General features: G+C 43.1%; 1 protein-coding gene across 1 annotated transcript; it reads right to left on the reverse strand.

Moving 5' to 3' along the window:
* Nucleotides 1-1,157: 1,157 nt before the first annotated feature.
* On the reverse strand, nt 1,158-24,913 carry LOC125015202 (LHFPL tetraspan subfamily member 3 protein-like). The gene is made up of 4 exons (XM_047596900.1): nt 23,782-24,913; nt 5,260-5,496; nt 3,541-3,569; nt 1,158-2,477 (listed from the first exon to the last, which is right to left on the reverse strand). Exons 1-3 carry the CDS (start codon nt 24,206-24,208, stop codon nt 3,553-3,555), a joined length of 681 nt encoding a protein of 226 aa, XP_047452856.1. The 5' UTR covers nt 24,209-24,913; the 3' UTR covers nt 1,158-2,477; nt 3,541-3,552.
* Nucleotides 24,914-26,713: the final 1,800 nt, after the last annotated feature.

Here is a 26,713-nt window from a genome sequence, read left to right on the forward strand (position 1 = left end):
ATGAAAGGCTGTGGTGACTTGTGACTTAGAAGTTAATCCTTTATAATCTCAAAGCAGCGCTATTTCTTAAACAAAACTGCATTTTTTTTTTTTTTTTTAGTTAAGACATCTCAGTTATTTGCTCTGTTTTAAATGTTAGTAATTAAGTCAAATGGTAGCAATTTACTTAACAACTTAAATATTATTTCTTTCATTTAATATGTTAATGCAGAATCACACCTACTTATTTTCTCAAATGCACACGTCCAGTCGACTACATTTATTTGAAAGCTTTTACTACTTTTAAGATGTCAATGACAAGCCTTTAACAGACGGTTAAAGAATGTTAAAGAATGAACTAGCGGCTTCCAACATTTTTAGGTTCTGATCTTCCGACATAAAGCAGCATGTAGATCCATAGTTTCAATGCAATAAATGTTCAAATGATTTTAAGAAAAAAATCTATTAATTTTTTCTTCTTTGCTCTCTCATGAATCATCTCTGGTGTCGCTGTATATAAAGTGGGTCAAACTAGCTCCACCTGCAGCAGCTTACACACTACTACATTATTAACGATGTAATGATCTTACATGTAATAATAGCTCAATCAGACGGACAGAAGTGGTATTTTTACTTTTTACTACTATAGCTTGATTTCCCTGTATTACTACTGTACTTTAACTTATAATGGAATGTGTTTATATAGCTGTATTGATAAAGCATCTCATTACTTCGTCCACCATCTGCGTGAGTACTATTAGTGTTGGAGCTCTTTAAAATTGACAAATTAAGTGTTTAGGAGAATGTGAAGTCGTTAAAAATGGCTAAACTGTGTGGAATAAGCTGACTCTGGCTCTTATCTGACTCGGTATTCACTCATGGATACGACTGATGGGATTTGCTGTGGACTCTGACCAACTGTTTTTGGGAATAGGGAATATTATTTTCCACCTGGCTACATGAATCTGAGAGATTCGACTACTCAACTTGACATAATTTCTGTCCTTTTATAGCTACCGTCCCCTCCTGCATTATCGTAACTTCCTATGAACCTAACATGTGTGTCTTTGGACTGAATACCCTCCTTAATCTCAAACATTTTACTTGATTCAACGTTTTATCCTTTGAAAGCAAAAATAAAAAAACTTTAGACTTAGACAGAAAAGATGACAACAGCATTTAACAGTGAAAACCTTTATTAAGTGTTCATATATTCTTAATGGAATCTCTTTAACTGGTGTAGGTTAACCACCCTCTCCACAACTGCTAATTAATATCTACAGGTTATCTATTTACACAGAAACATTTCCACAAGTGAGGCAGGGACAGGCCTTACTAATTCGCCATCACAACCGGTCAATCCTCCATTATCCTCCGTCGTGTTACCCTGTATGTCCCAACAAAACAAAGAGAGTTCAACAGAAGGACAGAGCCGGAGACAAAGACACACAGACGTAGCTATACAACAGGCCAATTGAGTGTGAGAGCCCGGATATTGGTTCACTAGCCCGACAAACTGCTGCACGCGTCTCATTCGCACGCACCCAGATTCCCACTCACACAGTAGCTAAGAGTCCTGCAGTAGTCAGACAATCACAGTGTAGATACACGTACTATAAAATATGAGATTTCTCCTCAAACCGAAGCGCTGTGCAAAGTTAGATAGCCGGGTGTTTTAATTGATTCAGTTAAAATTCCTAGAACATCTTAAATATTCACTGTACATACTTTGTAATACAAGTCTTTTTTTTTTTGGACAATAGTATTTTTTATAAAACGGTCTTAAATATATATATTTATATATTTTTTTTTCCTACTAAATTAAGGGGAACCACGGGGTATATGAGCAAGAGAAGAAATGAAAACTTTCCTTTTGTTGTCGAACTTAAGCACAGTAGATTTTACATCAACCCCATATTATCTGATAGAGAGATGTTTCTTCTTTTCACAAATAAAACATGATACGCATTCTGACAGTGACACACACAGATAAGTGTTAACATAGCTTAATACTTGTAATTACAGAAGTTGGTAATGTTTTCGGTGTAAGAGTGTGTGTGTGTGCGTGTATGTGTGCGTGCGTGTGTGTGTTGTATGTGCTCGCGCTGAAAGTGTACAATATCAACCCTGTGTCTTCTCAGGTAGGTAGTCCGTATTTTTTCACATCAGAATAACAGTCTCTGCCCCTGCCATGGTCTATGCAATGTTGTGCAAGGATTAGCTCTGTAGACACACTGGGATAAAAGTGCATAGGGCTCCATCTAAGTGCTGGGGATGATGTAAGGACTGCGAGCAGGGCGGATGAGCTTCAAAGGTAGGTTGAGCTGGATTTTTAAAATTTTTTTTTTTTTTTTTGTGGCAGGTCGGTGTGACAGGCAGGCTGGCTGGTTCAGTAATATTCCTCTCTCTTCCCCATAGACCTGGACTGTCTCCCTCTGGTGAGCTGATGTTGAGGGTACTGGTACTTTGTGGAAACAGACACATGGGGGTTCAGGAACCTGTGAGACAGAAACAGACTGCATCTGTATGTGCTGAAGGAACCGGTGGAAATAAAGTAGTTTTAGCGCTGTTCTTAAGCTAACCTGATATTTTATTAGCAACGTCTCGTGAAATTGTGTAACACGGCTGACGTGTTTTGCTTGATATAATTAGCTAATCAAATTTGATGCTATTTCTATTAAATCTTGTTGAGGTTTTAAAAACTGTGTGCACAGGTGCTTTATCCTGATCTCTTTGTGGCTGCATGCACAGAATAGTAGATGTGGATATCACAAACTATCTTTCCCCATAATAATAATAATAATGAAATATTATAAAGCACAAAACTGACATAGTCCATTCAATTGCATATCATAGGTGGCCTTATTCTACTGTATTTATTAAAAAAGCTTCTGTATTCACGTGGACTGTTGCATTTTTGTAAACCTACATATATACTGTATACTGTACATACATATTCTTCCAAGTATTTACTTGTACATAGGGGCTATATGTTTATGTCTGTCTTATTTTATATGTCACATAAATTTGTGTTTTAGCCTGAACTGGATCCTTTTATGTGTTTTTGTTTGTTTCTTTTAACGAATGGGGTCAAACTCATTTTAGTTCAGGGGCCACATGCAGCCCAGTCATTAAAAGTACATTATGAAAAGTTTAAATTTAATAAACTATCCTTGACAAAACACTTTATGAACAATCTGGAATTTCTTAAAAAAAAGCAAGTGCAATTTGGCGCATTACTGGACATAGCTGTTTTGTGATGTGCTATGTCTGTAACTATTACTTAAAAAAGCGACTCCTAGTGGATGAATTAGGGATAACACCCGATTTGATTAAACTACAGGATCCAAGTAATTTTTTCCACCATTAGGAAAAGCCTGAATGGTTTTTGCTCTGAAAAATGAATTGAATTCACACGTTTATGCTGCAAACAGTGGAAACGACCACCATATTAAGGAACAACCACATCATATATTTGGCTTCTACACGGAATACTTAACTTTACTGTGCATTGTGAGATCAAGATTTGTAAAAGTAAGATGTTTGTCCTTACTTACTTACCTAAAGATTTGGTTAGGCGTTTCCTCCCTCTACAAAAAAAGGAGAAAATATGTAAAACAGTTAGTCCCATGATGACACATGACCAGATTTCCATATCTGGTTGCATTGCACACACACACACACACACACACCAGTAGATGGCAGCAAAGAATGAGCTGATTAGTTGAAGTCTATTGAGCAGGTTTTATGAATTATTCATAAATCCTCCAGAGCCCTGAACTAAGGACTGGTGCATTGTAAGGATGAGCAGTGAGGTGAGACTAGTAAACTGTTAATCCGATTCAACTTTTTGCTTCTATTACTGTGTGTAAATCTTACAGTATGCACATTTTTTTTTAACTTGAAAATAGTCAATAAAAAAACTGAATAAGTTATTTTAATAGTACCTGCTGCATCCACATATTATTATGATGTCTCCTGACAGTGTCACATATGCATTTGTTCCTTTAGAAGGAAACAAGTCGGTGGAATCATCAGTCAGTCTCCTTTGCCCTTGAACATGTCTTTGCTTTCTTTATTTGCCCGTTCCAACTCATTCTTTCTCGTCACTCCTCTTTAGCAGTTCGTTGGTTGTCCATGCCTGTCTAGTTTCATTACAGACTACAGGGCATGGACATGCTAATCCCATTTCCCACTGGGAGGCACACCTACATCAAGGTCCTTTCACAGTGCCTCTCTGTTCAGAGCTGTGATAGGGACACAGAATTACATGCAGTATGCATGGTAGAAATGTGAAGTTATATGGCGGTAGGCATTCTGCCGGATATTTCTACGGTCTTTGAATTATTGTACGGCCATGGTGCAGTGGCGATGAACTGAATCCTCACTAAACAATGACAGAATATACACTATTTGAAAGCACACAACCCAGAGATTATGTGTAAAGTTTTCCAGGAGAGACTGTAATCACAAGCTTCATCAAAAGAAATCAAGAACACGACGCATTTCATCTTATTTGTCCAATGTGGGTGCTCATTAAGGGGTAAAAATCAGTGCACACGCTTGATTTATCATCAGCTAATTATCTGAAAGACGACTCACTCCGCTCCCTTGATTAAAATGCATTTCAGTTTGCGCATTTGAGGATTTCCAAATTTAGCACCGAGGCTGTATCAAAATCTCATTAGTTCAAAACTTTGGCTTTCGTTGCTCATAAATACGAGAGCCGTTTATAGATTCAGCTATCTCAGCTACAGCATTCGCCAGACTAGTTTATGTTTTATCGGTTCCTTAATGAGCGCGCACTTTCTATTTTGGGCCCGGTGAAAGTCACATGTTCTTGTGATATATCAAGAGGCTATTCGCGAGGCAGGCTTTAAAAATATTCTCATTTACTCTAAGTGTGTGCTTTTGACAGGCTAATATAACACAAAGTGCACTGAGAGTGCCCTTTAGGAACAATCTGTCTGGTAGGCCAAAGAAACGGATCAATTCCACATTAATGGTTGATATTTGGAACTTAAAATTACTACAAACTATTCTAGGAACATCTAGGTGCGGAGACTTATTTTCACCTTAATTTTAAAAAATGAATGTGTTAAGAAAGCTTGTCGAGGGGTTAAAGACTATGTTTTCACTAAGAGAACCCATTTGCTCACATGCTGCCAAGCACATTGTAAGATATTGTTCTGAAGCTGGTCCTTGCTTTCAGCGTGGTGCCGTTCCCGAGGGGGATCAATATGATGTCACATTTTATTAGGTTAGATACGAAATTCTCACCCTTGCTCTCGGCCAGCAGCTCCTCAGTCATGAGTCCGTCCTGCCGGTTCCCAAGGACGAAAGCCAGGAAGGAGAGGATGAGGGCGTCCAGGATGCCCATGATAGCCAAGATGTACGCCCAGCGCATCGAGCAGGCCCCCAGGCTGTATTTATCGGTCTGCTCTCCGCACATCCGCCGGACCTCGTCGCTGTCCCAGCCGTCAGGATAGATCATGCAGCCCAGCACCAGACAGACACCTAGTGGGGTAAAGAGGGAGGGACAATCAGTTCAAATGAAGACAGGGAGGAGGAAGAAAAGTCAGGACTAAAATAAGTTTGGGGAAAAGGGCAGCGCAAACAAATGAGGCCAGGGATAATGACATTTTGTGGGGGAACGAGGGGCAAAGAAGACGAATGATCTTTTCGAGCGCTTTAAGAGTTTCTACCCTTATTTTCTCCTCCCTGGAGAGTTTGGTCTCTGTGTTCATGCGTTTATTGCATTCGTCACATTGATTTTCTTTCTCCCCCTCAGGCGGCCGGTAAGTGTCTAGACACAATATGTGCCGACAGAAGAGCAGCAAACCACCACACCTGCAGTCACAACAGCTGAGAGAGATTCGGAGGGCGGTACCTGCTCTGATTATATGAGAGTGAATGGCGCTTTAAGACAGGATGGAAAAACAGGTGGTTTCTGGTTCTGCTTGACCTGAATAGGACATGTAAGATCAGAGACATATGTATGTATGCAAACACTAAAATCTTAAAATTGAACCTAAAATGTACTGGGACCCAATGAAGGGACGGCAATATGTGGGGAAAAGGGTTCTGGCTTGAGTTCATCCATCCATTGACCAGGTGAAAACAAGCTAAGCAGAGAATTCCAGATAAAGTATTCCAGTTCTTCCTTATACGTCCATTCCAGTGGATTCTGAGTCTTCTCCAGGGTCTCTCCTCCCTGGGTAAACCTACACCAGGAGTTACCCAGGAGGCAAACCACCTCAACTGGCTCCTTTCAACACAAAGCAACACACCAGTTCTCAGAGCTCCTCACTCCATCCCTAAAGCGGAGGCCAGAACCCCCTAAGATGATTATAGTGTTGTCAACTTGCATCCGAGGTGTCATTCTTTCTGTCACTACCCAAAGTTCATGACCATGGCTGAGGGTTGGGAGTTCCACTTCTCCATGTGTTGTTGTTAAAAGAGAGAAGCCAGGCTCATACCAGCACACAGAGCTTTACAATAGTCAAAATAAGATGAGACAAAAACACACTTTTCTCTAGTTAAGGGCATCAAACGGAAGAAACTGAATGGATTTTTCCAATTTCATATATGGCAGCAGGGAGCTGGGGTCCAAATATCATGACCTGATTTAGTCTCTTTGATATTTAGAAAATGTAAGACCATCCAATCTTTCATTTACTTGAGACTGCCTAAAAGTTGTGTGTCGTCTGCATAACAATTTAACGAGATGCTGTAAAGCTGCTCAGGATTAACTTGCCCTTGTGTAGTTTCTGTGTTTTGCCCACAAACATGTATGAACTACCCATCCTTCTCACCCTCTGTGCGATGATATTAACTTGCAGCGACTCACTGTCAGTTTTTGCCCAAAGGCTCAAAACTCTCTCATCTTAAATTTGGCTTTCTCTCATCTTAACTTTAAAAGGAAATTCTTCTCTGAGGTAATGCTCCAGTAGAAAAAATCAAGAGTGCATGCACTTCTTTCTAAGTTTTCCTTCCACCCTCAAAGCATAAAATCCTCAATTTGAATGAGGTTCCTCTGAGGTGGTGCTGCAGCAGAAGACCTGGAAAAAGAAGCTGACTGCACACTTATCCCGTGCGCAATGCACATTAATAATAAACCAGACTCCCCACATCTTTATGCCCCAAACCTTAAATGGTGAATGCTGTCTGTGCGTGTACTGGGTTCAGGCTTTTGAACATGTTATCCACATAACGTGCAATATTAGGGCGAGTTGCTTGTATGTGTCCAGCCTTTAAATAGAAATGTATGTGTCAGCTTCTGTACCATCCCCTTCATTTGAAGCTGCTTTAGGTTAGCAACACCAGAGAAGAATATGCACCCTTGTTGCCCTCATGTACACAGCACCAGTTTGTTATCTGGTTTAACAAGAAATATATCAGTGGTTGCCAAGAGACATTTCAGCGGGAGAAAGGTTTCAAGGTTGTTGCATTTTGTTGTGGTGGAAATTACAGAGCTAAACAGACAACATGCGTACCTAACAGAGCACAGAGTATCACGCTGACTCTTCTTCTGCCTCCCCAGGCTAACTGTCATAGTAAATTCACATGCAGCCAGTGGTTCAGAGAGCAAAGACTCAGATATTTGTTGGAACTCAGCCGGGCAACCAGAAATACTGCATTAAGTTACTGTTTTAGCCTTTTCCCTGTTCTTATGCGCAGAATTAAAACATACCACTCGCAAACAAATCAGTATCATAGGCCTATACTGTAGCAGTAATATTAGAGTTGTACTACAGCCGTGGTTTTAAGAATGAATAGAGTTTGCGCTTCTTGAGGTCTCCGGTCAGCACAGGTGAATCAACACTGACAGCCCTGTGATAGGACCTCGCTAAGACTTATCGTGTCTGGGTGCTTTATGTTCCACCACCAGCACTGTCTGACAAATGCACCTCTACAGTCTGGTGCATGATTCATCTCTCAAGTGACTGTCGTGAGGCATCGCTTGCGTTAGGGCCAGTGAGAAAAATGCAGAGAGGGAAGCACTTCTCCCTGTGTCACATAAAATAAAATCTTCACGACCGTCTTCTAAGAAAAGTGGTAGCGGTTGGTGGCCACTGAGGCTGGAGAGCAGGCCCTGCCAATATTTAAATCCGAGACTGCAACGACCCTAACACGTTCAACACCTTCCTTTATTCGTTGATATTCCATGGAGAAGGCAAAAGACACATTTAGCCTGGGTTTGATGTCATATATAAAAAAAAAACACACAACAAACAGAAAAATATCAAGATATTAGAACAAATTTTGATGGGACTGAAGAAAATGAAATATCCACAATATCTAGTGACCTAAGAAGGAGGCTGCTGTGTTGTCTTGGTTGCTCCTCCACTGGAGATTTGGGGAGCAGGTAATCATCAACAGCAATGCATGCGTGGCTGTATTACATTATGAATTATTTATGTTATATACATAACATTTTCACCAAGCCATGTTGGATATTCAGTGAGCCCATACACACCTTTCTCTTCTGTCCCTCATGGTACATTATTAGAAAGGTAATGTATAAACGTCTGCACATCCTTCTGGGCTTCTCCCGCTAGCATTTGGCTCGATTCAGCACAAACATGAATATTACACCGAGGCTCATGAGATGAGGCAGGAGGCTCAGATAGGGGATGGTAAGAGAGAAAGGAAAGAAGATGGAGGGTGAAGGGAAAAACAAATGCATCAGGGGGAAGCAAACCAAACAAGAACAAGAGATACACGGGCAGTAAAAATATCTGTCACAGTCACTATTGCCTGCAAAGCCAGCCTCTGAGGGATGTACTGGCTGGGATTAAACCAACAGAGGGTGCCACATATGCCACTCTCGTTTCCAGAAAACAGCTTGTGGTAAGAGGAGGAGCACATGTCTCCTCCATACAACGTAACAGAAGTCAACTAATCCATAACCACATAACACAACTGAGCAGGCCCATCCAGCACAGCACAACTTACGTAATGAGATTTTAGTTTGTTTGGTTTTCCCTGTGCATTCGGGTGCACCACAACGGAAGAAAATACATGTCCTACTTCAGAGTTTTACACTTTCAGAGGCATTTAAGAAAACTTTAATGATATTGTGAGTGTGCATTTAAGAATGCTTTCGTGCACATATGGTCACTCTGAATACATCACCCGTGACAGCGCTTTGATTCAAACAGAGAGCACAAAAATGAAGGAGGACAACAGTCTAAAAAGGATTGGCTTCCTAAAACAAGAGAAAACTGTAGACGTACACCATAAGCACACAATTGTGTTTATGTAATAACTGTCACTGCCCAAAGAGGGAGCCACAAGTTCTGCTCTGTGACTATTGAAAAATTTATTATGTGCCTAAAACACATAAGTGTCACAGGACCATTACGCAGGCCAGTCAACTATCGCTGATGTGATTTGACCTAAACCAGAAGACGACCGAGAGGAAGGCTAATGACAAGTGTCGTGCGGCATCATCAAATGTGGGTTGCACATTGGCCAAAATTCAGATTCTGTTCTTTTATTACATCAACCTGGCAGAGTGAGTTGTAGTTATAAATGTGCACCGTTCTGAAATTGTCACATATGGATCCACCTAAGACAAGCTAACAATTACAGCAGAGCACATGGTTTTAGCATGCTAACCTGGCCTCAATCATCTCTGTATTTTACTTAATTTAGTTTGTATTTTATACTGTGAACTATACCTACTTACCGCCTTGTGAAATAAATACACAATGAGGCCACACTCCCAAATTCGTTTATACCCCTTTTCCAATTTTATTCCTTTTTTTTTATAATGTGCTCCACTAAACACAGTCAACACTGTCAAAAGTGGATGTGGAAGATTCCAAGTGTTTTTATAGGAGGAGGTTATCTGATCGTACCATGTTGGGGTAAAAAACAGAGGGGAGTTTTCCCACAGTTTTCATAAAATCCAGTTTGAAACTATCCTGGTTGTTCTTGTTTCTGTGTGTGAGGAAATCTGAGTAATAATAATATTTGTACATTTTATTGTTATTGAGTAGAAATATTAGCTTTGTGGTTTAATTAATACACATATATGGTTTGCTCCTGTAGGAGGGGCTTCAGGTATATAAGACCTGGGATTGTGGAGGGCTTAGTGTTGCATTTTATCTTTATGTCTTCTCTTCATCTATGTCTGATGAGCCCTGCCAGAAAACCACCCCCCCAGGTGAAGATGCCATTCCTTACAGTGAATTTATCCAAAAGGTAAATAATGATCACTGTCACAAAATCTCAACTTCCGTTAGTTGATCCACATAAAATGAATCACCCTTCATTTTAATGTTTTAAGTTAAACTAAAATTCTTGTCCCAGCCTCTGCAGTATGGAAATTTTGTTGATCATCATTTTAAATTGGTAAATTGTGCAGGTATGGGCAAATTAATCAGGATGCAACTGCACCACACTGTCGCGCTAAAGCCATTTTTTAAACCCTTAAATTCTGCTTATGTATCATATATTGTGGCATATAAAATAAAGTGCTTGCAGCAAGCACCTCATTATCCCCGTGCATCTGCCGGCTGCACCGGCTCACAGTGCACCGAAACAGAACTTCATGCTGCAGTAACAAATGGTGTGGCCCAGATCAACGCTACATAAATAGCCGCACACCTGCCAGAATGCAGCTGTCGGTCCGAGCTAAGACGAGACATTAACTGACGGGATAAGCCTACACTTTCAGCTTTACCTTTCACTCAACTCCTTCCCTGCTCCCTCTGGAGAGCAGGGAGGGGGGAGAGGCAGAGAGACAGATTATGAGATGGGGCGAGGCAGAGACGCACAGAGAGAGAGGGGGAAGTGGTGAGAGACTGTAGCCTGTGCCATTCTCCGGTCCCGTGTGTGGCCGCCAGCAAGTACCCAGCGCCGCGCTAACGTCACGAGCGCTGGCTACCATATGCTGGAGCCCCTCGGCACAGCTATTCTCGGCCTTTACTCGATTCTGCCTTTTCCACACAAAAGCACACCTTAGTCTTTTTTTGTTTCTCTCTCTTTTCCTGGGAACACTGGGATCATGTAAGTGGAAAACTGGCCAGAGAAACGCTGGCTGGCTGACGGCAGCTTACGTAAGAGACTCCAGATAGGGCAGATTTAGGTGCAAACAGCGCTACAGGAAAGTCTAAGGGCAGACCAGCAGATGGTCGGGGAACGGCATGATATCGGTAGATTTGTCAGAAGCACATTGGCTCAGTTTTCCAAAGAAGCTGGTAAATCCCACCGAAACTGAAAGAAGCCCTGTGTCTCAAATAATTAGTGTCAAGTAAGTTGAGGTGCAGTGTGACCACGTAATGCAGCGGCTTCATTAGGTTTCTGTATCTGCCTCTGTAATCTATTTTTGGTGTCACTGCAGCTGCATGCGATTGATGGAGCTGGGTGGATGTGAACACATCTGGGGCACATCTAAGATGCCATGAAAAGGGATTCACGTTATTTAACCGCCACACTCCTTTGCGTGTTGCATTTTTCTCTTCTCGTTTCAATGTCTATGACAGACTCAATTATGCAAACACATCTTAAACTGTACTACACCGCTCATGCGCAATCGCACTTGCGCAAAGACGTTGCAGTCTATAACGATCATGAGCAACACTGTAGCGAGCATCGTTTGTTTCGTCTCCTTATGACACGTTGACGGCCTCCGTGGCGATTGAGCCTGTGGTTGGCACAGCAACATTTAAGGTCAGCATGCAGCACAAGAGTTAAGGGAACGGCTTGCAGTGTTTATCCCAATGGGGCATCCAATGAATATGCATAGGTAAGACTGCTTTAATGTAATCCTTAATACACTCCCACAAGTGAAATGATGACCTGAATGTGGGTTGAGTCTTACTAGTTCAAAGGCTTCCATCTATTCTATTAATGTTCCTTTTTTAAAATGCATGGCAGTAACAGTGAATTGTAACACAATTGCAAAACCAACAAGTACAGCAAGTACAAGTATGTGTTTGTTTATTATTGGCTGGTAATGTGATCCAATAGCCCGACATACGATGTGGTGTATGCCAGATGCTTGTTACCTGCATTGCTGTTCTCAGCATTGAGCTCCAGGCAAAGAGCGAGACACTTGTCAGGGAGCTGTAGTCTTGAACCGCCCACTTCAGTTTACTCGTCTAATAACAGCCTCCACACATTTGTCCACTTTACATTTGTTTTCTCTTTAAAAAAAAAAAAAAAATCCAAAAGGTGTAGGTATTTCCTTCACACCAGTCTAAGTGTGTGCTCACATCTCTCTTCTGAATTCCTTATTTCTACATCCTCACTCGACCCTCATCTCCGACCAGAACCAGGATCTTCCTGGGGAAATAGGTAGCTCGGACACCCGACAGACACAATTGTGTATTTTGTTGAATAGCAGTAAAAAGGGCTAAGCTAACGTCTCTGTGGTTGAGAGTCACACAGTTGTGTGGTGGCAACATGGAGTGGGGGTGACTCCAGGACGCTGGAACTCACTGTCAAACCTTCTTGAGGTGTCGTGGGCCTAATTTAAGGAAACGTCGGTGAAGGGAGGTGGCCATCTGAAACCCCAATGATGAGCGGCCTCCTGCCTACCTACTGCCGCTGGCTAGGCTAGTTAGCTGGTGTCTTCTTGTTGGCTGCTGGTTAGTAGCTGGCTGCTAGCCTGCTGTTCGGTTTTCAGGTGAACTGGGCTTCTAAATGTGTTTTGCCTGGGATCTTGGCTCAAGGGATTGTAACATATTATCCTGTGGAACAATGAATTTAAGCGTAACTGATTTTTGTAAAGGAAATCGAAACTGTATTTCCAATCTGCACATCTACACCGGCCATGCATAGCATTATGTCCACCTTCCTAATACTGTGTAGGTCTCCCTTGTGTGTCTGAAATAGCTGTGACTCATCAGAGAACGGACATAGGCCTCCTGAGGGCGTCCTGTGGTGAATTTGGAGGCCAGGTCAACAGTTCGTGCTTTTTTCGTGTTTTTGAGTTGTTCCTAAACAGTTTTGTGTGTGTGTGTGTGTCTGTGTCAGGCTGCATCCTGCTGGGGAGGCTCTAAGGAGTGTCATTGCTATGGGGTGGGGGTGTCTGGTCTGGTCTAGGTGGGTAGGACATGTCTAAATAACATCCACACGGACGCCATTTCCAAAGGTTTCCCAGCAGAACATTGAATCGTTACAAGATGCTCAATGTTAGATATGCTTTGATCTTCATGTGATAGATGATCTGTTCTGTAAAAATTCACAGCTTTAGAAAATATGGCTCCAGCTTCACCTTCACACTCCAACTCTGTGCTCTTTGTAGTCAGATAATGAGGGAGACTGATTAATCCAACCGTTCCCATGGACAGTCAAGCCTCTGATAAAGTGTACTTTAGGCGGCATTAACTCCCTCTTCACAATTAAGACTTCTGTCTGGCTCCAAACATCAGAGAATGAGCGCCTTAGAAAGATGGCCTAAAACCATGACAATGATATGCTATAATTACATCCAGATAAATGGGGCAATTAAGAGTGTGTGATGTATAGGGGGATGTATGGGGTGTGAAAATGTGTCACCGCATAACTCTGGTCCATAGTCCATGTTTATAAGGAGGAGATGGAAAGAAAGAGGGTTATACATGGAAGGAGAGTGCTATTATAGCTCCTGTTACGACTGTAGAAACAGGTAATTTACAATATCTAAATTTACGTAAACTAATTAAAGGGTGTAGAAGTTTTCTCCAAAAGACACGTTTCCAAAATGTCAGGGATATAGTGGAAAGTGGAGCAAGAGCGAAACTTTTAAAAACTGACACCGACAATCTCCCCCTGGAAGATGAGAAACATGCCGATCGAGATGAGCTGTCCGCAGTCCAAATCTATTTCTGCTTCAGCTGCTGGCAAAACGCGACGGTAGCTAGAGGCGAGCAAGGAGCCTCCAGCTCCTCTGTATTCCACTCAGTCAACATCTTCAGCAGTTCTCTGCACAACGGCCACATTATGCCCACAGCTCACCTATCAATTCAGCTCAAGGGATCAGGAGGGGAAAGAGGTCTCTCTTCTGTGCCGGGACGAGTCTTGCAAGAAAGAAAGAAAAAAAAACTTTTTAACAGCCTTGTAATGCTGCAAATGATCGTCCCACAAGAGCACACTGCATATTACAGTGTACCTGTAGGCTGTGGGGAGCGCTCTGACTTAAACTGCAGGGAATACAACTCCACGAGAAGGAGATCTTTCAAAATATCCCTTTGACGACAGCTTTGGAACAGGCCTGGTGTATGAATTTAAAAAACAAAAAAAACAAAAACGGACTCCAACAGGAATATGAAAAGGAGGCCTCTTTCTCCACCAACATGCTGATGCTCCAAAAGATTTAGTCTATCACACAGTTAAAGAGGGACTGCTTTCTACAAGCTACTCACAAATTCATAAAGTTGGTTCAAGTTATTTTCGGACAATTTTATATATTTTAAATCTGGCTCATAAATCCTTTGGCGTTTTAAAGGCTTAATTTACTCGCGCCTTCTTCGGCCAGATAGTGTGTGTTCATTCAGAGCGTGTTCTCTGGCTCAGAATGTCCACACGGACCATTCAGCCGGCGCTTCATTATTACAAATTGATTGAAGTTGGTATTCGAGATGAGAGCATGCTGCAAATGCCTCGCAGGAGGCTGTACACGCTGTACAGCGGGAAGGACACTGTGCCATGACACGAATTGGCTGCGCACAAGCGATAACACGAGCGGACGAAGGAGCGAGGGGCGCGCCTCCGTAATACAGTGACATGCATGTCAGGTTAAAAGCAGAGGTGAGGACGTGGAGGTGGGGAGGGGGGGGGGAGGGGGTGGGGAACGTAAAAACCGCAGTGAAGCAGAGCGGGAGCGTGAGTCGGGCCGGGGTGGAGGGCTTATGTAACAGGTCCAGATGCGCCCTGTACCTTCACAGAGGATAAAGACTGTCAAGGCGCCGGGGATCAAAGGAGACTTTTGAGTCACCAGTTCACGGACGGTGGAAGGAAACGGCTGCGGTTTATGAAGACCGTGCTCAGTCGACAGTTAACATCAGGAGTGTTCGGGCCGGGACTGCTCCACCCAGTACTGGTGTAGGATTACATTCTAGCATTTAGACAAACAAATACATTAAAACTGTTCCTAAACATGTCCTCCAAACCATCAACAGTAGCATATGTCATTCTGGATGTATTCAATTAATTAACTTGAATAATGTAAGGTAGCCATGCACAGTATCAAATATAACTTGTTTGTATGATTTGACCTCTGTTAATGTGGGATATGTTGCTGTTCATTGATTATTATTTCTTTATTAGTCTATTAGTGGATTATTAGTGGAAGGTGATGTAAAATTTAAACGCTTCATTTAGTGTCTGCAGTTTTATCTTCTGTATCCAGGACTGTTTAATGTGCTATAAACACATGATAGCCCCGGCCTTAAAGCGGTGATCACAGCTCTTGTATTTACTTAGTGATGTAAACAGCAGCATGCAATAGAAATACTCAAGCTCAAGTGCCTTGTAAGTAGCAGCTGTAAATGCACTTTCCACGTCTGTGCGCATTACCTGTGTGTTACATATGCATTTTTTTTTTCCTGTGGGTCACAGTGTCCTTGCTGTCTCACACCTCATCTCTACCCCGTGGAATAAATCAGCAGCCTCCCCCTGCCTGAGTTCTGGCCCAAGCCAGGCCACTTCCCAGATCACAGGGATTAACTCTGTCAAATCCGTGGTCCACACCCCGTGGGGCCACAGGGACACGGAGCACACGGGCGTCATGGCGACAGCTCGGCTGACATTTGGATTTTGCATTCCGCTCTGCTACGCCCGAGCTCGCAAAGTTTGGCTAATTAATCAGCGCTGATCTGTGCGGTTGGGTGAGCGACAGCATGAGTTCTGGGCTGCTCCTCAAACTGCTCTGCATTCACGAATGAGCATTAAATCAACAAATGTGCATTTGGAAAAAACCCACGAGTCTCTCGCCGCGCCTCCCGCTGGTGTGCAATTATTGAGTAAAATAACTCGCGCGCATTCCACGCATGTAAATCACTTGCGTGTTCAATTAGCGCAATATACTTCATTCATCTTCTTCACCTCCTGACCGTCAGCGGTGCTGTGAGTCGCACGGATGATAGCTCCCCGTTGCCTCCCGCTGGCTATAATTAGATGGTTCAACTGACTGTGTGTGTTTCTTAATTACAAAAATTGGAAGATAGAAGAGTGGTAATGGAGTAGTGATTTGAAAGTAGATTACCTGAGTGGACGTGAGGAAAATGGAAAAAAGGAAAAAAAGGAAAAAGACTGTTTTGTAATGCATTGTGTATTTAAAAAGTGAGCAGCAGGTGAAAAATAAAAAAACAAAAAGGGGCAGTTTTAAAAAAAAAATAAAAGTGCTCTAAGGCTCGTCCCTATTTCACCTCTCGCTGTCCTAAGGTTTGCTCCAAATGTGTCATGTGTGGATTAGTGCTCACCGCAGCGATGTGCATCCAGTTTATTTGACAGAAAAAGAAAAAAGAAAAAAAAAAGGTTGAGGGCTCAGGGAGAATACAGATTGGCTCTGAAATGATCCCAGACCACTTGGCATTTCTTCCCTTTACTGCTACGGCGGATCTCAACTGAAGATTTATGTTTAGGCTGCGGCAGGTTCATATAAAATCTCTCTGGTTAGTTTTATTTTTTTAACTCGTTCTGAGTCGGGTTTTCTTACCCTCTGACACTCTCTCACTCCTTCGCAGTGCTGTTTAACAGTCACCGGCACTAATGCGCTTTGCTGCAGTAACAGCAGACAGTACTTGCTCCTGTTGTTTCACTGTCTGTTACACATATCTGCCCCAGTGGGCATTTAACTTGATGTACTGTAGACAGAAATGACTCCCTGTCCTGTAGATGCAGCGGCGAGAGTGACTGGGTATATCAAACTGATAATAGGACTCCTCTCTTTCTCTCGTGGCCGTTCAAGACAGTCCCCAAACTGTCACAGTCCCGCTGTAAAATAATAAAAAGGTACGAGGTTGGATAACGTCCTGCCAGGGGCTGCAGCCAGGATGTTCCAGGGTAACACTTTAGAAGGTTTTTATATTACCATATGACATTTGTAGTAAAAATAGTGCTGGTAATAGCTGAAATCTATTTGCGTACTGTTAAAAACTCACTGCACCTTCCTTTACTGCATCATCTCCGTCTTACTTGCACTTTCTACAGTGTCACAACAAAGCCAACTATGGATAAACAATATTTCAGTGGAACTCCCAGAGCATTACAATGTTGACTCCAGCCTATAGGGTAAACACAGCGGAGGAACAGGTATAATGCAGGTTCAGTCAAATGCAAAGTAGACGCAGCGTGCAGGCGAATGCATGACGAATGACGAGCTGCAACTGTTAACGCATTACATTGACATTCAGTACGATGTTCAAGCTTTTCTTTGGAACCATCTATGGAGTATATTAAACGGGTCAAATTAAAGGCAGCGTGGTTCATTTATACGCATTTGTGTTGTTAGTTTCTGGCAACTTGAGGAAGTGTGGCCAAATGAAAGCCAATCAAGCTCCGGATAGGGAGGATGATGTATTAACATACAAAGGATGTGCATTTAACATGTCTACCGAAACCGATGCCGTTTAAAGCGTGCACAAGCGAACCAAAAGCAGCTGGCAAAAGCATCTGAACCAGCCTCAGTCAGCTGGCACTAATCTGCTTTTAAAGGCCTGATAGGTATCCAGACAGAAAATGCTCATTCGCGGCATTAACTCCGGAGAGCCGGAGCAGATCTGCTCCCACTGCAGCGAAAAAGTGCAGCTCCGTGACAGCTGCTCTCATGCCCATCTCCACCTGCATTCAACTAGACTTTAATGTTCCCTTCAAAACAAAGAACGAGCCTCTCCATAAAACTAGAGCACCATTAGACTGAGAGACGGCCACCGAGAAGCGGAGATAATGATATATGGAGAGGAACCGAGGGGTGACCTAAAAGATCAGCATGACCTCTCTGAGCTCTGTTATCAGATTTGTCGTCTCCGCCGTCTGTCCCTGCTTTGTGTTTCTGTTTATCTCCAGACCTCTTTGCTGCTCTCCCGTGTCATTTCCTTGCTCTCTTTAGTGTCATCTGAGCTCCCCGTTTCTATCTTGTTACGTCGTGGAGCTTCAAAGGTTTCATGTGATGGTCCTGTCTGTTCCAAGTTCATCTTCATGTTGAGTCTATTTCCACCCACCCGATTTCCTCATTTTCCTTCTGTTTGCAATCACCACACAGCCACACCCGTTTCACGTGTTCAGGTTCCCGTCCTTGTGCATTCACGCCTGCCAGTCTCCTTTGTGATCTGCTACTGTCACTAACATCGGTAGTTTTCTCCATAGCAAGGTTACAAACTTCTGACTTTCATATCTGGTAGATAGGAAGTTCAACTCTGAAGAAAACAGATCTAGACAACTTGGGACAGCAGGTATCAACCAATACTGCATATATATCCATAATTATTATAATGGCTAATTAAAGAATACTTATTTTTACACATGCATATTCTAAATTAGAAGTGTAACTCAAAAATTCATTTAAAATTATTCGAATACAGATACGTTTTTTTCCCCCAACAAATATAAATACTGGATGGTTTGCACGCCCCTAATACCGAGCTGTCCTAAATCCACACAAGTTCTCATGTGTGCCTGAGAAAGCAGGCAGAGCAAGAACCCTACAGATGCATACTTTGAATTGAAACAAGTCCACAAGAATGCATAGTGAGAACCACCACAACTCTTGTGTGGGAATGGGTTTAAAAAAACGATTTCCCAGTTCGCTGTGGTCTTCAGACTGGTTTCGTGTGACAAATCTCGCGAGACTGCACAATGAGATTAGTTGAGCGAGATCCAGAACATGCCAGAAGCTAAACTGCAAAAGCACCGTGAGGTTTGAGAGCAGATTGGGTTTAAAAAATATGATCATAAGAGCTGTATGATGTAAAGTAACACAAGTCTCTGGACCTCTCTCTGGTGCGTTCTGGTTTCTGATTCCAGCCTTCAGTCTGGCCTGCTCTCATTCCACAAGAGTGGCATTGTTTGTTGCATGTCTTTACCTGTGACTGAAAAAATTAGCTAGTTAACTGAGAAAAACAAACTAACTCACACACTTGACAGGTTCATCAAGTGTGTGGAAATACTTCACTAAAGATCAAGCACATTCTAATGAGACATGCAAAATACAGTACATAAAGGCAGTCCAGAAATACAACAAAAGTGCCACTACAATACACACTCATCTGAAAAGACACCTGCTAATGCTAACGGAGGAACGGTCCGCATCCTCTAGAAAGAAGTCAATTAACAACTTTACCAAACACCCTGAGGTAACAGAGAAGGAGGAGGCTGCTCATCAACAATTTGCTGGTCGATTTGGTTGTCTACACATCCGCAGCCCAGTATGTAGCACACAAGCTGTCTGTTCTCATCATGTATTCAGGTCAAGAATGTAGATTTTATTGTTGCAAATCGTTACTTTCTACTGTCTTTCATTAGTGACGTCACCAGCGACTAGTCAGCTTGTCTTCCATCACCTCATCAGTTGACTTTAAAAAAAATCTGTCGTGCAACCCCTTGTGGGCGCTAAATGCTAAACTCAGCTGTTCATGAGTACGGACTGAAGCTGAACAAGGCTAATCACGGAACGCCTTCAAACGGTGTCCAGAAAGATAAACAATAATGATTTATTTGTTCGTCACTAACAGAAGTATAAATGGCCGTTTTCTTGGCTACGTTTTGACTAAACAACTGAAAAAACAGCTTCTATTCCAGTGAGCCAGCAAGCATGGGATCTGGAAAACAAAGCAGCTAAATGAAATGAACTCAAGAATAAATGTCTATTCCTCTGAGAAATTGAGAGAAAATGTGCAGATGCTGCAGAAGGCCCCAACTTTTTTTATGCAAGGTGACTATTACCCGACTGTACTGTTCCAGGATCATTAACTGGCAAACACATCAAAGCAGAAGCAGAGGGTGATCCTGAAGGCAACTGAGACATTTTTGCTTGCCTGTGAATTCGAAAGCAAATCTTTTCTTTCTTAATTGTTTCAGGTCATCCCACACACAGAGAGTTGTACTAACAGAACTAAATAATTAACACTGAAATAAGCAAGAAGACGGAAGAAACAGAAATCTGACCTCTACGCATCTGCAGCCCCTCTGAAAGCAGCCCCGTCTGTATCATACCAAACAGGCCACCCTCGCTCTGCATATTTGCTGTGCTGACTTTACAAAGCTGATGTCTTGCTTATTCACATGCATGACTCATATCTGTTTTTGAGAAGAAAGCGCACCATCAAATCATCGGCCGCCACGACGGATTAGAGAGACAGTACATTAAACAGCAAAGTAATTATCGTTGGCCTCACAGTATTCCTTGTTAATTGGTGTGCAGACCCCTGAAGAGGTGCAGTTAAAAGACAGAAAAGGGGTGGATGAGGAAAAGAACAGCACATTCTGTACAGTGCTCAGAGTTAAGAAGAGCCGGTGAAACGAGATGAGATGCACAGAAGGGTGTGAAATTGTGTAAAAGACGATATGGTAAAGGAAGTGTCCGTGGTGTATGTTTCTGTCTTCAATTTGGCGGAAACAAAAACGCGCTCTTACTTCCGCACGCGCTGAGTTCCTGCAGATGTTCAGAAAGAAATGGCTCCGGAGAGGAAAGTAGAAGACGGATACAAGTCCATCTAGGGCAGGGCGGACGTGGGAGCGCTTCCTGCACTCAACTTTGTTTGGCTGTGGTAGACATTTCTGAAATTTCTAATGTGTCCTTGTGGTTTTCTACCTCGTCAAATATTCAGCATTTTTACCTGGGCTTCACAGCAGGCGAGGGCTGTAGATGCGTGCGTGCTCTCACTCACTGATTCACTGGAGAGGAGCTGTGTGCAGCGGCCTGAATTTCTTATATGTTAAGTGTTTATCTGCAGCCGTGTGACCTCGGACTAAGGGGATTTACGAAAGCTGAAAAACTGGCACATGCTATGTCACTGAAATTACGTACGCTCGGTTGGCTCTTGCTGTACAATATGACCTTGATATTCAGTTTGTGTGTCTGAATAGTCCTTTTACCCAATGAGGCAAAGTACCTAATATAAATCTGCAGGGGAAAAAAAAAAAAAAGATAAAATGTCGACTCACATTGAGAAAACAAAAAGAGCCTTAATGACAGTCGCTGAAGCCTGGGAGCAGAGAGCAGTGCTCTGAATACTGACTGTGTCATTCCTGTCCTTGGACCGGTCTAGCAGCAGGGACGGCTGATAACAAGCTATGACTTTTTATTTAACTGGGCTATATTGGCAGGAGATTTGACATTGATAGTGCGTTGTGTTACTGAAATATCTGGACTCGAAAAATAGCGGCTAAAAGGGAACGGGGCTAATAAAGATACCCACAATACACAGTCACTCTGGCCTGCCATTAATCACCATCATATTGATAACTTCGCTATCGGACCATCAGCTGACAGTAAGGAGATGCCAGTGGGCCGCCTGTCTTCCACTGAGTTATTAAGAGAAGGCAGCGGGAGTTTAACCTTCAGCTAAGTGTAATAAAGTTTGACAGTGCTAAGAAGACAGGCCTGCTCATTAAGCATCCCTGCGCCAGCTTGCCGTGGTCAGGGTCTCTCCTCTTGGCTCTCTCTTTCATCTCTTAGCTGCAGAAGCACAAAGCCCAGCGGTCTGCTCATTAGACGGGCTTATTTCGTTAGTTCAGCCCCACGTAACACACTGAGCTGGGCCCGCGCCAAATAAACCCCCTCATTTGTGTCCGTCGCAAACAGGAAGCCGACCACTTCGACCACTGGTACAGCTGAGCGGACCGATGTTTGGCAACGGACTCTTCGGTTGACAGAGACCTCCGCTCGCGCTGGATGACTTCAGCCAACAGTCACGGTGCCAAGTCTGATACACAGAAATGCACGACTGCAGTAATCTGCATGAAGATTGCTCATGTTGAATTGGGGTGCTCTGTTACATATTAGACGGTGCGTTAAGTGCATATTTTAAGTGATTATTATACACCCATAGAAATTTTCAACAGCACTGGCTACATCAATTCAGCATTTTATCATTTTCAAACTCTTGTTTGACCAACTCATTGTTTTGCTACCACCATGTTTCTGTCCCTGATGTTTGCCACATGTTAACATCCCGCACTGACGCAGACATCTACGCAGAGTCTCGATCCGTAGCTGACGCGAACCTCAATAACTGCAATAACTGTAACTAATTGCCTCGCTTGGTAGTAGTGTGTTTCCTTTTTAGTATTTTCCAGCTGCTTCTCTATCTCCACGATTTTCAAACTGATTGTTCTGAACCAATAAAAAATGGGTAAGGTTAACTGATGAGGTCTGGAGATACAAACATTTGTGCGACTCGTGTTGGTGGAAGTTGGACGAAACGTTGGCGAAAATTTCAGCAGCCATTGTCGAAAGTGAAGCAGGAAGTAGAAACAAAAATTAACCCAACTGAAAAAAAAAAAGACAGCGCAGACTAGTGTTTGGGTGGTGTCGTTACAGAGTGCAGGGTTTCTTTGTGTAGGTCAGAATAGTGCAGTGCTTTAAATTAGACTTGAGATGGTTACATGTGGCATTATTGTTCCTGTTGTGCTATTATTGTGATTATTAGCAGGATAGTTCACCGATCAGGCATAACAATATGACCACCTGGCTAAATGTGTCCCAAAGCAGTTGTGACTCATCAGAGAATGGACACGGGCCTTCTGAGGGTGTCTTGTGGTGTCTGGTAACAGGATGTTGGTAATGGGGGAATTTGGGTCCTATTGGTTGAGGGGAGGGGTCTCTGTGGATCATCCCACAGATACTTTCAGTTTGGGATTGAGTGAATCTGGAGGCCGGGTCAACACCTTTCCTTCTCATGCTTTTTAAGTTGTTCCTAAAGCATTTGTGTGTGTGTGTGTGTGTGTGTGTGTGTGTGTGTGTGTGTGTGTGTGTGTGTGTGTGTGTGTGTGTGTGCCTGTGTGTGTGCCTGTGTGTGTGCCTGTGTCAGTCTGCATCCTGCTGGGGATGGCTGCTAGGTGGGTGGTACATGTCTAAGTAACATCCACATGAATGTCAGGTCCAAAAGTTTCCCAGCAGGACACTGTATTGCCACAAGATGGTTGATGGTATTCACTTCACCTGCCACTGGTTTTAATGTTGTGGTTGATCAATGTAGTTTCCATAAGTTTATTGACAGATTATGACAAGAGACAGGTGATTCTACTGCTGTTGAAATCTGAAACCCATTTAACATAAAAGAACCAAATATCCCACCAAAATCAGAAGCACAGGGCTAAACCTACCATCCCTCAAAATCTGATGGGCAAATTTTAAAAACACATACACCCCTCAGGTGCTAGTGAGATTTGCTTATACAAGCAGTGTCATAGATTCACTCTGAAAAAACATAAGGTGATAAATGTGTCATGTGTGATTACACCTGTGGCTTATGGTCAGACTGTGACTAACTGTAAAAGGGGGCCTGTAAATACAGTTGTAAATTCTGTCAAGTCCACAGCAACACTTCAGCTCCATGGACAGCTCTCTGCGCTGCTCCCAATTAATTTACGTAATCAGCTCATCAATCAATGCCCACTCCATCCCAGGGCGTTGGAGGTTAGAAACTTAACATTTCATTAAACACAGATTCGGGATAAACAGGAGCTGAGCTTAGACACTGTAAAATCCTGAGCTCCACCTTGAATTTTATTTACAAAATGTGAATCATGTGGGCCTTGAAGGGGCGTAGATAAAACTGTATTATTTCATAGTTCTCCGTGAGCTACCTGCGTGTTTATTTACAGAGCAGTGTCAATAAAGTCCCCACTAAAAAAGACACTTACCTGACGCTGCTTGCATCCAGCCGCAGATCTTGTACACGGTGGAGGTGCTGAGGAGGAAGAAGAGACTGAAGCAGCCGATGCAGGTGACGACCAGCATCATAGACATTCCGATGAAGAAGGAGGCGGCCTTGAACGCACTGGAGGGGATGGCGGAGAACTCGGTGAAGCTGCCTTGGCAGGCCAGCTCTCTGGAGACTCCGTCCCCGACGCAATAATGGAAGAGGCCGAAATAGCCGACCTGCGGCGTTTCCATGCCATCCCCGATCCAATAGGGCTGCGAGAAGATGGTCACGTTAACGATGCCGAACAGGATAGTGAAGATGGCCCACAGAAGTCCGATGACACGGGAGTTGCGGACGTAATTGGTCTGGTACAGTTTCGCAGCTTCTGCAGACGGTAGCATTGATGCGGCGGATCCAGGTATCATCTTATGCAATCCCGAAGACTAAACGAACGCTGCGATCTGTCCGAGCACGAAGCGAGGACTGAACATTTAGCACACGAACGGGCTTTCTTCTTTTTCTTCTTCTTCTTCTTCTTCCTCCTCTTCTCTCGTTCGGTTAAACAGCAGGAAGAAGCGGAGCTCTGTCTGTGCAGCTGCAACACAGCAACATCTGTCAGATCAAGTCATGACGTCGCATCCTAAAAAGCAGGCGGTGAGCCGAGCGATGGTCTGGAGCGGTGCGCCTCAACCCTGGATGCGACCGATAACTCTGGGAACTCAACGACGCGCTGGAAGAGACGCTGACCTCTTCACTTGCTCCGTCTAGCCGTCAGAGGGGCTAGAGCACATCTCCGCCGCACTTTGCTCAGCGATGCCCTTGGAAAGCCTCCGAGTGAGAGAGAAAAAAAAAATGGAAATCTATTATTCACATCGACCCCCGCTACAGCTCTTAACATATGATGCGCACGTATCCTCGGCAGCCCAAACAGAAATGGCAACAAGAGGCTCGTTATTATCAGTGTGGAGCGTCGCGTCCGGTGACACAGGCCCGTACTCACGAATTATAACCGCGATCACCATTCAGAAAACACGACGCCCCCCTCAGGATGGGCAAACAGGAATTTTTATTCTTTATGACAGCATCTCCGCTGCCGGTGATGCTACGAGTCAGGCGGTAAGGGAGGGGAGGGGAGGGGCGCAGACGCAGAGGGAGCCCGCGATGCGCGTCTGTCCGCACAAACAGTGACACACACCTTCTGGATAAGGCTTGCGTCAACATCCAGCGAACTGACGAAACGTATAAAGACAGCGAGGCTTGAGAGGCAGCGAAAAAACAATCTCTCTTTGTGTGTTTGTTTTCAGCCGGATACACAGCCTCCCTATCATCCGTCTCTCTATGCCGGAGTCACCTGCAGTGTTGAAGGAGCAGCCGATAACGCTTCATGAAGGGTGCTGCCTCGCTGCTGGGGGACGTTATGTAACACTCGTGTGCAACAGAAACTGCAACAGACCGCCCTGTAAAAACGAATAACGATTAAAATAATAATAATAATAATAATAATAAAAGGCTGAACGCACAGCCCAATTATTCCCACAAAATGTCAGGGTTGCATTCAGATGCATGTTCCCATGAAAAGACATGAGGAAAAATACAGTGTGAAGCAACATATAGAGCACTTGACACAAATACTGATTCTTCTGCCGCCCATAGCAACAGCAGTTTTTGAATAAATAAGTCTGTGGATCCTGGAACCAAACATGCACCTAAAAACACACAAAACAATAGGTCAAAGTCAACAAAGATAAGGACGTTGCATCATTGGTCTTGATTGGTTAGTTTGTCTTCGGTGTGTTAACACCTTATGGATCTAAATGAACCTGTTGTCATGCCAAGGTAACTGGTCACTGGTTTTGTACCAGATACTCCTGTGTTCAGAAAGTTAAAACAAAAATATTGTCCAGTGACGCCTTGAGGATTTGGAAGGAGCCACATATGGCCTTGTTTTTTTGAAACGACTTACTGCCGACCACGTCCGCAGCCGTTGACTTGGTTTCAGTGCCAGGAATCCTCTCTTCTCTTCTAGCCTCTCTGTACATCCTGTACTGTAGTATGCCAACTATAAATAAATACAAAAAACACACACTATACGTTTAAAACATACTAGGTTATACACTGACCAGGCATAACATTATGACCACCTGCCCAATATTATGCATCCCACAGATACTTGATCAGTTTGGGATCTAGTGGATTTGAAGGCCAGGTCAACACCTTGTGCTGTTTTTCAGTTGTTCCTTTTTGTGTGTGTGTCACCGCCGTCAAGGAGTGTCATTGTTATGGGGTGGGGGTGCCTTAGTCTGGCCTAGGTGGGTGGTACTTTTCTATGTAACATCCACACAAATCCTAGGTCCAGAAGTTTCCCAGCAGAACATTGAATTGTGATGTGGTCAGTGTTACTTCCTGTTTCATATGAAACTGCATTATCCTTCTTACTCTGAAAGCACAATTGGATTGCAGCGTATTCATCAGTGTCACTACACTCAAATATTAGTGTTCTGTATTTGTTTTTTGTTTTTTTTGGAAAATCACAAAGACGTTCCAACCTCTGGGTTAGGTGAACAGTGAATGATGGACAATAAGATTATCCGCCCATCTATCATATTAACTCTAATCCAGATATTGGCACAGACGCCAGAGAATATCATTTTTAATCATTTTGATGGAGGAATGATTTGAAACATATAAGATTAAAAGGTAATCTTTAGATCAGTCCAGGCTTTTTACTTAATCAGTTCGCATGAGAAACATTATTATTTATTTGACATGTCCACTTGTAAGGTTTAGTTTCTCTGTGCCATAGAGGTGTTGACTTAACTAATTATGTGGTGAATTATATTATACTGAGATGTGTTTTCGAGTATTCAGCCACTGTCACGTAGTCACTCTAACGTGTGGAATAGTTGCAATTACACAAGGTGGTATTGGGG

This window comes from Mugil cephalus, chromosome 10 (assembly GCF_022458985.1).
Source record: "Mugil cephalus isolate CIBA_MC_2020 chromosome 10, CIBA_Mcephalus_1.1, whole genome shotgun sequence".
In the NCBI taxonomy this organism is placed as follows: domain Eukaryota; kingdom Metazoa; phylum Chordata; class Actinopteri; order Mugiliformes; family Mugilidae; genus Mugil; species Mugil cephalus.